At 38.1% G+C, this 12,305-nt stretch overlaps 2 protein-coding genes across 4 annotated transcripts; one reads left to right on the top strand and one right to left on the bottom strand.

Annotated features, from left to right (window-relative positions):
* The first annotated feature begins 1,589 nt into the window (after window positions 1–1,589).
* LOC111793794 (cation/H(+) antiporter 15) lies at window positions 1,590–4,482 on the top strand. The gene is made up of 3 exons (XM_023675838.2): window positions 1,590–2,053; window positions 2,132–3,121; window positions 3,214–4,482. The coding sequence occupies exons 1-3, from the start codon at window positions 1,823–1,825 to the stop codon at window positions 4,357–4,359; spliced, it is 2,367 nt and encodes a 788-aa protein (XP_023531606.2). The 5' UTR covers window positions 1,590–1,822; the 3' UTR covers window positions 4,360–4,482.
* Window positions 4,483–5,613: 1,131 nt separating this feature from the next.
* LOC111793795 (transcription factor TCP20) lies at window positions 5,614–7,098 on the bottom strand. 3 transcript variants are annotated; one of them, XM_087123536.1, is made up of 3 exons: window positions 6,073–7,098; window positions 5,872–5,971; window positions 5,614–5,786 (listed from the first exon to the last, which is right to left on the bottom strand). In XM_087123536.1, exons 1-3 carry the CDS (start codon window positions 6,969–6,971, stop codon window positions 5,781–5,783), a joined length of 1,005 nt encoding a protein of 334 aa, XP_086979662.1. In that variant the 5' UTR covers window positions 6,972–7,098; the 3' UTR covers window positions 5,614–5,780. The 3 variants fall into 3 exon arrangements, with proteins under 3 accessions (XP_086979662.1, XP_086979661.1, XP_086979663.1); XM_087123535.1 differs by having other exon boundaries at window positions 5,872–5,961; XM_087123537.1 differs by lacking the exons at window positions 5,614–5,786; window positions 5,872–5,971 and having other exon boundaries at window positions 5,975–7,097.
* Between the last annotated feature and the right edge of the window lie 5,207 nt (window positions 7,099–12,305).

Genomic DNA, 12,305 nt, shown 5'->3' with positions numbered 1-12,305 from the left:
TTGTACTTTTTGGACTTTCCTTATAGGTTTCCCTTCAAGGCTTTAAAACGCGTCTACTATGAAGAGGGTATAGCCCTATTTTGACTAGTGTCTCGCACTGTCCAGTGATTGGCCAGACATTGGGCGGTGTGCCAACAAGGACGCTGGGCTTCCAAGGGGAGTGAATTATGAACTCCAACATCAGTTGGAGAGGGGAATGAAACATTCCTTAGGAGGTGGAAACCTTTCCTCAGCAGACACATTTTAAAACTTTGAGGTGAAACCTAGAAGTGAAAGCGCAAAAAGAATAATATCTATTAACGGTGGACTTGGACGGTTACAATTTGTGTATCTAAACTTAAAAGAAGCATAATGTAACAAATAAACGACGAGTTGATGATATATAGGTTGCTTATTTGAGCTACCAAACCTTTCTCGTTGTCTAAGTTTACACGACATGTGAGCTGGAGGTTTTAATATTTGATTTCTTGATTGAAGATAAAAATGTTCAAAAGAATTGATATTCTGAGAAGAACCAAATCAACTCAATCCGCTCGTGTACCTTGGGTTGGGTTAATGTATATGGACTGGGTTCGATTTGGTTCAAATAAATGAAATAGGTTTGCCTAAAATTAGTTTGAGTTAAATTAAACGTTCAACTTATTATTAATTTTTTTAATTATTTATTAACTCTTAAATTTTTTTTTTTTTTTTTTTTTTTTTTTTTTTTATTTGGAATGTTATTTTTCAATTTTAAATCCATGTTTAAAATAAATAAAAAATATATTTTACCTATTAATATATATATATATATATATATATATATATATATATATATATATATTTTTTTTTTTTTTTGTTAAAACAAAAATTTGAATCAATGGCGGGAACAATTCGAACCAATTAAACTTAAATATTTAATAGTTGAGTTGAGTTCATTGTTTACATCTAGAACAATTGAATGAGGCTTAAAATGTGTCTTAACTGTACCGAGTCAACTAACTTAAAATTTTGAGATACTTGGGTTAGTGCCTAGAATATGGGATAACACATGTGATGACGGATAACGAAACATTTCTTATACAATGTGGAAATCTATCTTTAGTAGACGCATTTTAAAATCGTGAGGCTGACAATGGTGCAACCGGAGCAGACAATATATACTAGCGGTAGATTTGAGCCATTACAAAATGGTATCAGAGCTAGACACCAGGTGGTGTGCCCAGTAAGGACGCTCTGCCCCTAAGGGAGGTGGATTGTGAGATCAAGGTATAGCCAGACACCGGGCGTATGCCAACAAGGACGCTATGCCCCTAACGGGGTGGATTGTGAGATCTCACATCGGTGGGAGAGGAGAACAAAGCATTCCTTACAAAAATGTAACCAAACACCAAGCGATGTGCCAACGAGGACATTAGGTCTCCAATCGGGTGAACAAAATATTCTTTATAAAAGTGTGGAATAGACGCGTTTTAAAACCTTGAGGGTTGACCCGATTAAAAATAATTCAAACCCATGAACCGAATCAAATTTTCGATTTTTCAAAAACTCAACCCAACCCAAACCAAACCGAAAAAACGTAGTCAGGTCGATGTCATGATCTATCAGGTGATAAGAACACCAATACATTTTTAGGCGTTGGGTTGTAAACCAGGACATTCCAATATGAATTTCTTCCAAATTTGAATTTTCAATACAGAAGAGATTCATTCATCAATGGCCGTTTTAGCATTTGAACGCCATTAAACTCATTGCCCTCTCCTTCATCACCCATCTTCCCTCTGTGATCCTCTTCCACCTCCATATCTGAACAAAGTCTCAAGTTCGAATCCCACGTTCGAAAATGGGTTCCATTGTGATGGAACCAGGCGACAATTCCATTTTCAACAACTTTTCTTCAATCTGTGTTCATGTCGATCGAATCCATTCCAACAGCGTCTTCATCGGAGAAAACCCTTTGGAATTCTCAGTTCCTCTTCTTCTTTTACAGCTAGGAATCTGTTCTGGAACGATCATCTTCTTGTTTCAGCTTCTCAAACGCCTTGCTCAACCGCTCATCGTATCACAAATTTTGGTAACTCCTCTGATTTCTTCAACCCTTTAATACGAATGGATATTGATTTTTGTTCTTGTTCTTGTTGTTCTTGATCAGAGTGGCTTAGTTTTAGGTTATTTTGGCGCGGGATTCTTGGAGAAATTCAGAGAAACAATTTTCCCTATCAGGGGACTCATATTTCTGGATGCGATTTCTGCGCTTGGACAGGTTTTTTACTTCTTTCTTATTGGTGTTCAAACGGATATGTCGATTATCAAGAACATTGACAAAAGAGCCTTTGGAATTGGGGTTTGTTCTGTGATTTTGCCTACGATTCTCTCCAATTTGTACACTGTAACCCTTGTGAACACTGTTGATTTAGACACAATCAAAACCCTTTTTGTGGTTGGTAATGCAGAGTGTTTTATCCACTTTGCCATGGTTGCTTCTCTTCTTAATGAGCTTCATTTGATAAACTCAAAGTTTGGGAAAATTGCTTTGGCATCTTCAATGAGTTCCAATTGTTTCGGCTTGTTCTTTCAAAAGATAGGCATGTTGTTGGCTAATGAACGTAAGGTCAGGCTTCATGCCTTGTCCACAGTTTATGGTTTCATAGTTCTAGCTGTTATCATTTTGAGTTTTCAGCCTGTGATTTTGTGGATGACAAAGAACAGTCCAGTGGGGCAGCCATTGAAGGAGAGCTTTGTTATTACACTGTTTTTAGGAGTATTGGTTGTGGCCTTCTGTAGCCAGGCTTCTGGTATGCATATCTATTTTGGTCCTATTTTGCTTGGGATTACAATACCTCCAGGGCCTCCCATTGGATCAGCAATGGTGGAGAAGCTTGATATCATCGCCTCATGGGTTTTGATGCCTATCTTCTTTGCCAAAATAGGATTGATTTTCAGTATCCATACCATCAAGCTCTTGAATTTCTTATGCATATCATTCATTATCATTGTGGCTGCATTTGGGAAGTTTTTGGGTGCTTTAATGATGTCGATATACTACAAATTACCTACGAGAGACGGTGTAGCGCTCGGCCTTATCTTGAATAGTCAAGGAGCTCTCGAGATCGGAATCTTTAAGTTAATGAAGAAGGACAAGGTAGGAATTCGTGTTTCTTTGATCATCGTTGTTGAATTGCATCGAATCGTTCTCATAAACTTACTTTAGTTTTGTTTCTTAAATCCATGCAGGTGTTGGATGAAGAAACATTCGTAGTTATGTGCCTATGCGTTATGCTTGTGGCTGCAGTTATCACTCCCATTCTAAGATATCTCTTTGATCCTTCGAGAAGATTTGTAGTTGAGAAGAAAAGAACAGTAATGCACTTGAGACCCGAGTTTGATCTTAGTGTATTAGTTTGCATTCACGACCAAGACGATGTTCCGAGTGCTATTAACATACTCGAGGCCTTGAAGCCAATGCATCGAAACCATCTTATTGTGTATATGCTTCATCTTGTCGTGCTTCTTGGTCGTGCTAACCCACAACTTATTCACCATAGGATCACAAAGTTGAGGACTTCTTCAAGGTCTTATGTCTCTGAGAGTATTGTTAATGCCTTCAATTACTTTGGACAGAGCAACAGTGATGTTGTTACAATTCATCCCTTCACTGCAGTATCACCTTCAACAACTATGTACGAAGACGTTTGTTCGCTCGCGCTCGACAAAAGAACTTCCTTGATTCTTATTCCTTTCCACAAGAGATTTCATTCCAATGGCATGATGTCGTTGTCTAAATACAAAATGAAAATGCTTAACCAACATATCCTTGACAAGGCACCTTGTTCGGTCGCTCTCATTGTTGAACGTGGAATCGTAAAGATCTCGAGGTCTATTTCTACCAATCTTTATTCTTTTCAAATAGCTATTGTCTTCATAGGCGGGCCAGATGACCGTGAGGCAATCTTCATCGGGACAAGAATGATTGGACATCCATATATAAACGTGACATTGATTCGCTTGTTGGAGGACACAAATTCTCCAAGCGATGGCGGTAAGGAGATGAAGCTCAACAATGAGGCAGTGAGCAAGTTTCACAGACTCATGGAGAACAACCATAGAGTGCGGTATCTAGAAGAGGTGGCAAAGGATTGCACTGGTACAGTCGCCATACTCCGTTCACTGGAGAATAATTTCGATCTCATAATGGTTGGAAGACGACATAGCCCACGCTCCCCGCTCGTTCAAGGCTTGTTGCTTTGGAACGAGCAGACAGAGCTTGGGTCACTTGGAGAGGTATTGGCTTCTTCAGATTTTATAGGCAATGCCACCATCTTTGTTGTGCAACAACACAGAAAAGTGGTTAATGAAGACCCAGAAACATCAAAAAGATAACACTTGGATGCTTAAAGAGTTGCCCATTCAAGGTCAGCTCATAAGAGTTTTGATTGCCTTCTCTCTTTGTAAATTTTTGCATTTTGTCCTTATTTCTTTTGTTAATATACTTATATTAGCGTTCTTCGTCTTTGTTCTATCATGATGACTTGAGAATGAAAAGAAACCATTAGTGAACTTAGACTAGAATGATCGTTAACATAAACATAGCTAAACGGTTAAGAACATCTACTGTGTCTTTTAGATGTCTTTTAGATCTGAACGCTCAATCCCGCCCATAGTTGTAATTTCCACGCATGCTAGATTCATTGCATGCTTGACAACAAGGATGTCAACCTAAACAGAACAGATGATGAAAAATTAAGCTTTAAACAATAACAAACACTTGAAACAATACAAAATTTCATTAAAACAGAACAGCACAAAAGGACAGTCCCTGTTCTGGCTTTGGATCTTTCCCTGTAGAGCCTTATAGAATGATAAATAACTTCACCACCCAAATTCATAAACATCAGACTTCCTTTCAAGGAAGCATTCATCGAGGAACTCGCGTTGATCGTTTAGCAGACGTACTCATCTTATAGAATGATAAGCTTAGCTGTGCTAACAGACCATGTTGTATCTTTAGCTGATTTAAGCGTATGCGAATATAGATGCGTATACGAGAAGAACGAAGGTAATACATGTCAAATGATGAGACTAACAGAGAAGTAAGCTCATAAAAACATGCATATGGTAGGTTAGAAACATCTCCAAAGTTCTTGTTCTAATGGATTCTTGTAAACAATAGTCCAAGAACTCGAACGCTACAAAGGGAAAGTTCATGAGTTTCTCTAGAACCAAATAAGATATACCCCATGGGGAAAACTCGACCTTATACTATAAGCTCATGAAACGAGCAAATTAAGCAAATACCAGAGAATCCGAGCAATGAATTAGCAGAATTTAAGATACCAAAACGACGAAAGTGCGGATAGAATTACACGCTTCAATTAGACCTCTAATACCTGTTTCAATGTAATAATGTTAAGCTAGGGAGTGCCTTTCGAGTTAACGAAAAGCAGACACTAGACCTGACCCCGACGACCATCGGCAAGTGAACGTCCTAAACCGCTCCTTCAACATTAAGTTCTCTTAGCAAGGAGTAAAATAAGCAGTTTGAGATTCAGAACTCGTATGTTATTGGTAAGAGACCAAATGCAAAGAACAAACTAAATAGCTTCTTTGATTATGCAGAGAGATTGAAAACTTGGGGACAAGAAAAAATTATACCTTAAAATTCACAAACAAATTGTTCATCATTCCATCAAGAACTAGAAAAGAAGTAAAATTGCCTTACATGATCAACACGCCTTTTGAATAGAGAAACAAACAGAAAAATGAAGTTAAGCTCAAGCCAAGCTGCTCTAAGTTGCAGATAATCACACCTGCAAAAGGCAAAAAGATATCAAAAACCTCAATGTTCTTAACCATTAAAACCTTCCAAAAGCTTTCTAAGAATCAAGAAAGAACCTGGCATGTGAAGAAGAGCTTGAAAGATTGCCATTCACAGGGGGAGGAGGTGCAAACCAGGTAAAGATCTCTCTCTCTCTCTCTCTCTTTCTCTCTCTCGCTCTTGAAATTATACAATACAATACAAACCCATTTAGAAAAAAGGAAATTGAAAGGAAAAAAAGTGAAAAAAAAAAGAGTCCTTGTTCTTCAATTTTCTACCCTGAATCTTGTGAATCATCTTTAGCAGGAGGTTGCTGGTGTTGTTGATGATGGTGATGAACTCTAGCTTGGCCCATTTGTTGGTAAAACTGGTTCAATGCTTGTGGATTGATAGCCCCAATATGGGGATCTTGGCTCAATCCAAGCTCTAAACCAGGTAGCTGTTGAGTGTTGGCACCTAAAATGGAGGTGAAACTCATAGGACCCATGTTGGTGGGGGGTAAGTCAAAAGCTGGGAAACCAAGTTTATGAAAGTAATTTGAAGTTTCATTAGCTAAATTAGTGGCTGATTGAGCAACACCAGCTGTAGTTGATGACTGAAACCCAAACCCACTGACAGAGGAGGGCCAAACCGCTGTGGCTGTGGCGGCCACAGCCACAGCGGTGGCGGCAGCAGCAGCAGCCAAATGGGGTCTCCCCAAATTCCCCCAATTGGCCCTACTGGACCCGCCACCGCCTAATTCCTCCAATTTTTGTTGTAATCCGGCGGAGAGAGAAACCCCTTGTTGCGAAACGGAACCCGCCACTGCTGCTAAAGCAGAAGCTGGGATCGTTCCAGTTCCAGTGGCGGCGATTATCGATGGCTCCGCTTGCTGTAGCAACCACTGGATGGTTTCTCCGTCGGATTTATGACCCAATTCCCTCGTTAATTGAAAAATCCTCGCCGCACATAGTGCCGGCATACGGATTCTTCGACCACGTCCTTCCACTTTTGTGTGACGGTCTTTGTTGGAGCTTCGTTTTGGAGCTAATTGTTTCTTACCTTCTTCTTTGATTTCCGGTGGTTTGTTTTCCCCCATGATTGATTGTTCTTGTTGGTGTTCTTGTGGGAAGTTCAAAAAGTTTGGTACAAGTTCTTGGGGCTGCTTTGTTGTTGATGATGAAGTTTTAGGATCCATGGAAGAAGAAGAGGAAGAAGAAGGGCACAAAAAGAATGAATTATTTTATACAAAAACTGAGTCGAACCACAAAAAAAATAGTGTTTTTGGAATGAAATGAAAGAGAAATTGAAGTCCCATTTGTCAAAATTGCCTTTGATCTCTGTTTTCTTTTCTTTTTTGCTTTCTGGGTTCCCTCTGATCTGTCCTTTCTTACCACTTTTCTTACTGTTTTGGGCTTTTGACCAAATGTGAAAGCAACTTTAACTCCCAAAACATTTTTTTTTCACCTTCATTCATTCATTCATTCACTCACTCACTCACTCACTCACTTGCATCTTCAGCCCTTATCTTTAGGGCATTTTTCTAGTCGTTCTCGTTGGTTTCACGGACCTTCCCTTTCTGTCTTATGCGAGTGTATATATAGGTTTCGTTGAGAATATCAGGTCGGTTATAACTAGAGATTTTGTTTGAAGAGTTGCTTTCATGGGTCTTCCTTCCCCTGCTTATGTAAGTGTATATATAGGTTTTGTTGAGAATACTGAGTTGAACGATGACTATAGTTTTCGTTCGTCTTGCGAGAGAAGAAGAGTTGCTTTCATGGGTCTTCCCTTTCTATCTTATGTGAGTGTATATATAGGTTTTGTTGAGGATACTGAGTCGAACGATGACTATAGTTTTCGTTCGTCTTCTGAGAGAAGAGTTGCTTTCATGGGTCTTCCCTTTCTATTTTATGTGAGAGTATATATAGGTTTTGTTGAGAATGCTGAGTCGAACGATGACTATAGTTTTCGTTCGTCTTCTGAGAGAAGAGTTGCTTTCATGGTCTTCCCTTTCTATCTTATGTGAGTGTATATATAGGTTTTGTTGAGAATACTGAGTCGAACGATGACTATAGTTTTCGTTCGTCTTGTGAGAGAAGAAGAGTTGCTTTCATGGGTCTTGCTTTTCTACCTTATGTCAGTGTATATATAGGTTTCGTCGAAAATACTGAGTTGAACGACAACTATAGTTTTCATTCGTCTTGTGAGAGAAGAAAAGTTGCTTTCATGTGCCTTCCCTTCTCACATTATGTGAGTTTATATATAGGTCTCGTAGAGAATATTGAGTCAAACGACAATGATAGTTTTCGTTCGTCCTATGAGAGAAGAGTTGCTTTCATGGGTCTTCCTTCCCCACCTTATGTGAGTGTATATATAGGTTTCGTCGAGAATACCGAGTCAAACGATAACTATAGTTTTCGTTCGTCTTGTGAGAGAAGAAGAAGAGTTGTTTTCACAGGTCTTCCCTCCCTAGCTTACGTGAGTGTATATATAGGTTTTGTCGAGAATACTGAGCTGATTGACAACTGCAGTTTTCGTTCGTCTTGTGAGAAAAGAAGAGTTACTTTTATGGGCCTTCCCTCCCCACCTAATGTGAGTGTACATATAGGTTTGTCGAAAATACCGAGTCTATCTACAATTACAAAAGAAGAGTTGCTTTCAGGGGTCTTCCCTCCCCACTATATGTGAGTGTGTATATAGGTTTCATCGAGAATATCAAGTCGATCGACAACTACAATTTTTGTTCGTCCTATGAGGGAAGAAGGGTTTCGAGATACCTTGAGACTCTTCTTCGTACATTTCATCATTAGCAACAAGCTTTTTTAGTGGTAGACACACGTACAGGTCGACTATACGTTATTTCTTAAAATAACGCTCACGTGCCAAACAATAAATGAAATGAGTATCTACACTCTAGTAGTACTTGAATTTTCTCCGTGAACTACGCTCTTATTATTAATTTTTTGCTCAAATGTACACGTGGAGAGCGGAGATTGTGCCACTTGGACAGCCATGATTGGCTTGTGGGGTTGCTTGAAATCCACTCTTTACTTCATCTCTCTTGTCAATGTTTTGCAAAAGACATGGAGGAGGAGAGAGAATGAATGGTTATTGTTTTTGGGTTTTTGGCATAAAATGAAGGATTGATTATTATTATTATTTTTTTTGCACTTTTTGTTACATGGAAATTATATAAATTCTAAGTGGGACCCTTTTTGCCCTAGATTTGTTCTAGTCGGGGTGTTCGTGGGTTCAGACACTTTCTAGTCGAGGTGTTCTAAGATCTGTTTATTGTTAGGAATCACGACTCTCCACAATGATATGATATTGTCTCGTATAAGCTCTCATGACTTCAGCCCAGAAGGCCTCATACAAATAGATCTTATAAACCCATGATCATTCCTTAAATTAGCCTGTGGGACGACTCCCTCCCAACAGTTCTCAACAATCCTCCTCTCGAACAAAGTATACCATAGAGCCTCTTCAAGCCTCCCCTGAGGTCTATATAGCCCTTGAAGGCCTCATACCAATGGATCTTATAAACTCGATATGATATTGTCGAGTATAAGCTCTCATGGCTTCAGCCCAGAAGGCCTCATACAAATGGATATTATAAACCCATGATCATTCCCTAAATTAGCCTATGGGACGACTCCCTCGCAACAATTCTCAACAATCTTCCTCTCGAACAAAGTATATCATAGAGCCTCCCCGAGCCTCCCCTGAGGTCTATATAGCCCTCGAAGGCCTCATGCCAATGGATCTTATAAACCCATGATCATTCCCTAAATTAGCCTGTGGGACGATCCCCTCCCAACAATTCTCATCAATCCTCCTCTCAAACAAAGTATACCATAGAGCCTCCCCTGAGGTCTATATAGCCCTCGAAGGCCTCATACCAATGGATCTTATAAACCCATGATCATTCTCTAAATTAGCCAACGTGGGACAACTCCCACTCAACAATTCTCTATCTTCCAAATAGTTGAAAAAATATTTTTTAAAATTAACAATAAATTCTGGTTGGTTCAACCCAGCTCAAGCAAGTTCATAACCCAACTAGTTTGGATTGATCTAATCGGATTTTTTGGGTCATCGATTTTTTTGAACACCTACGTAAAATAGAACCGATCTTACAGGTATTAAATGTTTTTTTGTTTTGTCTCGAACCTAAAAAACAAAAAAAAAAAAAAAAAAAAACAAAACAAAACAAAAAAAAAAAAACAAAAATGATACCCATTAGGTTTTTTTTTTTTTTTTTTTTTTTTTTTTTTTTTTTTTTTTTTTTTATGTCTTGATGTCAAAGAAAAATACCATTTATATGATTATTATAAATGCATAATAATGAAACATCCTAAATTGGAGAGCATATATTATAACATAAATGTATAGATTTGTAGCATCCATAATTAGAAGCATAATCCTTCCCCTATAGATTAATCATCCATCTTTTTTTAATTTTTATATATTCTCCCATTTAGCCATTTATTTATTTATTTCCATTTTTGCTTTTTTATTTTTGTTTTGTTTTGTTTTTTTTTTTTTTTTTTTTTATAAAAAAATCCAATTTATTCTCGACGTTTGATGACACGACACGGTTGATGTTTCACGTCAGTTAAAAATGAGGAATGATTATGAGTAGTAATGAATTAAATTTACCTCTCGTGTAACGAGACTCATTTTAGGTATAACATTTCTAGTCGTTATGTAGGTGTTAAACTAACCAAGTCACCGCTAACAAATATTATTCGTTTTGGCTCGTTACGTATCGTCGTTAGTTTCACGATTTTAAAACGCGTCTACTAGAGGGAAGTTTTCACACCTTTATAAGAAATGTTTTGTTCCCCTCTCCAATCGATGTGGAACCTCACAATCCACCCCTTAGGGACCCAGCGTCTTCACTAGCACATCGCTTAGTGTCTGGCTTTGATATCATTTGTAACAGCCCGAGACTATTGCTAGTCGATATTTTTCACTTTTGCCTGTTACGTATTGCCGTCAATCTCATAGTTTTAAAACGCGTCTACTGGAAAAAGGTTTCCACACTTTTATAAGGAATGTTTCGTTCTCATCTTCAACCAATGTGGAATCTCACACAAGGGGTTCACTAACATGGCTTTACTTGACTGCTTGAAAGACTAGCCTACCAAGGATTAATTGATTTGTCGAGGGGACGGCCTTTTTTGGGTTCGATCGCGTTTAGCCCTACATCTCCATGAACCATGGGCTTACTCGTCCCATCGTACTAGCACCTCTACCAGGGCACCTCCACTCGAATCTATATTCCTTCTCGGGTATTACCCAATTTTGACTAAATCGTCCTACGGTTAATTTTTACTCGTAACAAGAAACTATAATCAATATTATAGCTAAGAATTCGACTTTCCACACATGTTCGCTTTTGCATTAGATAATAACTTATACATCTCATGCACTTCTCTCACCATCATATCCATCTTGTGATCCATATTCTTTCTCATTATTATCATTACTTCCTTTCGTGTTCTATACTCACAACTTGATTGTTAAGCAAGTCACATTATTATACGTGAACACGAGCCCTTTTTTAATCTCGTTAGGGGTATGACTAAATTCTACCTACTTTTTGTTTAGATTATAAAGCTAATCACTTAAGTTCGATGCGACGTCCGTTGTTTAGTTTTTAGAGTTCATGAACATGTTAGGATAGAGAGATTCAAACTTCTGACCTCTTTGTAAATGAGATATGTCTGTAATCTTTAATGATGTGACTATTTATGTTGTTTTTTTAGGGTTTAATAACATGTGAGAAGAGAAAGATTCGAACATTTGACTTTTTAGTAGATGATGTACTATTTAATTAGTTAAGCTATGCTCAAATTGGTTGCAAGTGCATCTGTTTTGATATTTTAATTTTTTTTGGGGGGCTACGTTGACGAAAATCTCTTGCATCAGCTAATATATAGCCTATGTCGGTATAAGAACGTTTCTCTCGATGTATTGTTAAACGTTGGGATATTTCAGAGCTATGTCGATGCATAATGAATCAACATAGCTTCGTTTATCCAATTTCATTAGGATAACTTCTCTCGACATGTCTACGACAATATTTTTCTACGATGTTTCTTTTAGTCATGATGATGTTTTGCAGCTGTTTTGCTTGGTTTGCCCAATGGTTTTCTCGCGTCTGGAAAACCTAAATACGTCGTAGTGATAAAAGTAAGTTCGACGAAAATTTAATTGCACTAAATGAACTTATCCAACTCACCCTCGACAAAATTCTTTGCCTACATATCTTATCGTCATTCACTCGACCTTTTCTCTTATCCATCAAACTGTTTCCCGACCGAAAATCTTTTCAATATCGTAATTCAAAGTTCATATAATATGAGATTATTTAAAATTTAAAGACCGAATAGATACCCGACCGAAAATCATTGTAAGCTAGGTAGCTTTATATGATAGTGGAGGGCAAAATAGGGAATGTGTATTTTGGTGATTGAGTTGCTAGTCACATGTGCATCCCATCATGGAGACAAAGGATGTCCCTTTT

Source organism: Cucurbita pepo, chromosome 4 (genome assembly GCF_057944985.1).
Source record: "Cucurbita pepo subsp. pepo isolate OVF chromosome 4, ASM5794498v1, whole genome shotgun sequence".
NCBI classification, from domain to species: domain Eukaryota; kingdom Viridiplantae; phylum Streptophyta; class Magnoliopsida; order Cucurbitales; family Cucurbitaceae; genus Cucurbita; species Cucurbita pepo.
The sequence above is the reverse complement of the archived record's forward strand: the minus strand, read 5'-3'. Positions and strand labels throughout refer to the sequence as shown.

What these genes read in the sequence shown, in the direction of transcription:
- LOC111793795 (XM_087123535.1), bottom strand. Translation starts at nt 6,971, where the DNA reads ATGGATCCTAAAACTTCATCATCAACAACAAAGCAGCCCCAAGAACTT. An exon ending in GATGATTCACAAGATTCAGG is followed by an intron (nt 5,962 to 6,072) that starts GTAGAAAATTGA and finishes AGCGAGAGAGAG; the next exon opens with AAAGAGAGAGAGAGAGAGAG. An exon ending in AGCTCTTCTTCACATGCCAG is followed by an intron (nt 5,787 to 5,871) that starts GTTCTTTCTTGA and finishes TGCCTTTTGCAG; the next exon opens with GTGTGATTATCTGCAACTTA.
- LOC111793794 (XM_023675838.2), top strand. Translation starts at nt 1,823, where the DNA reads ATGGGTTCCATTGTGATGGAACCAGGCGACAATTCCATTTTCAACAAC. An exon ending in TCATCGTATCACAAATTTTG is followed by an intron (nt 2,054 to 2,131) that starts GTAACTCCTCTG and finishes GTTCTTGATCAG; the next exon opens with AGTGGCTTAGTTTTAGGTTA. An exon ending in AGTTAATGAAGAAGGACAAG is followed by an intron (nt 3,122 to 3,213) that starts GTAGGAATTCGT and finishes AAATCCATGCAG; the next exon opens with GTGTTGGATGAAGAAACATT.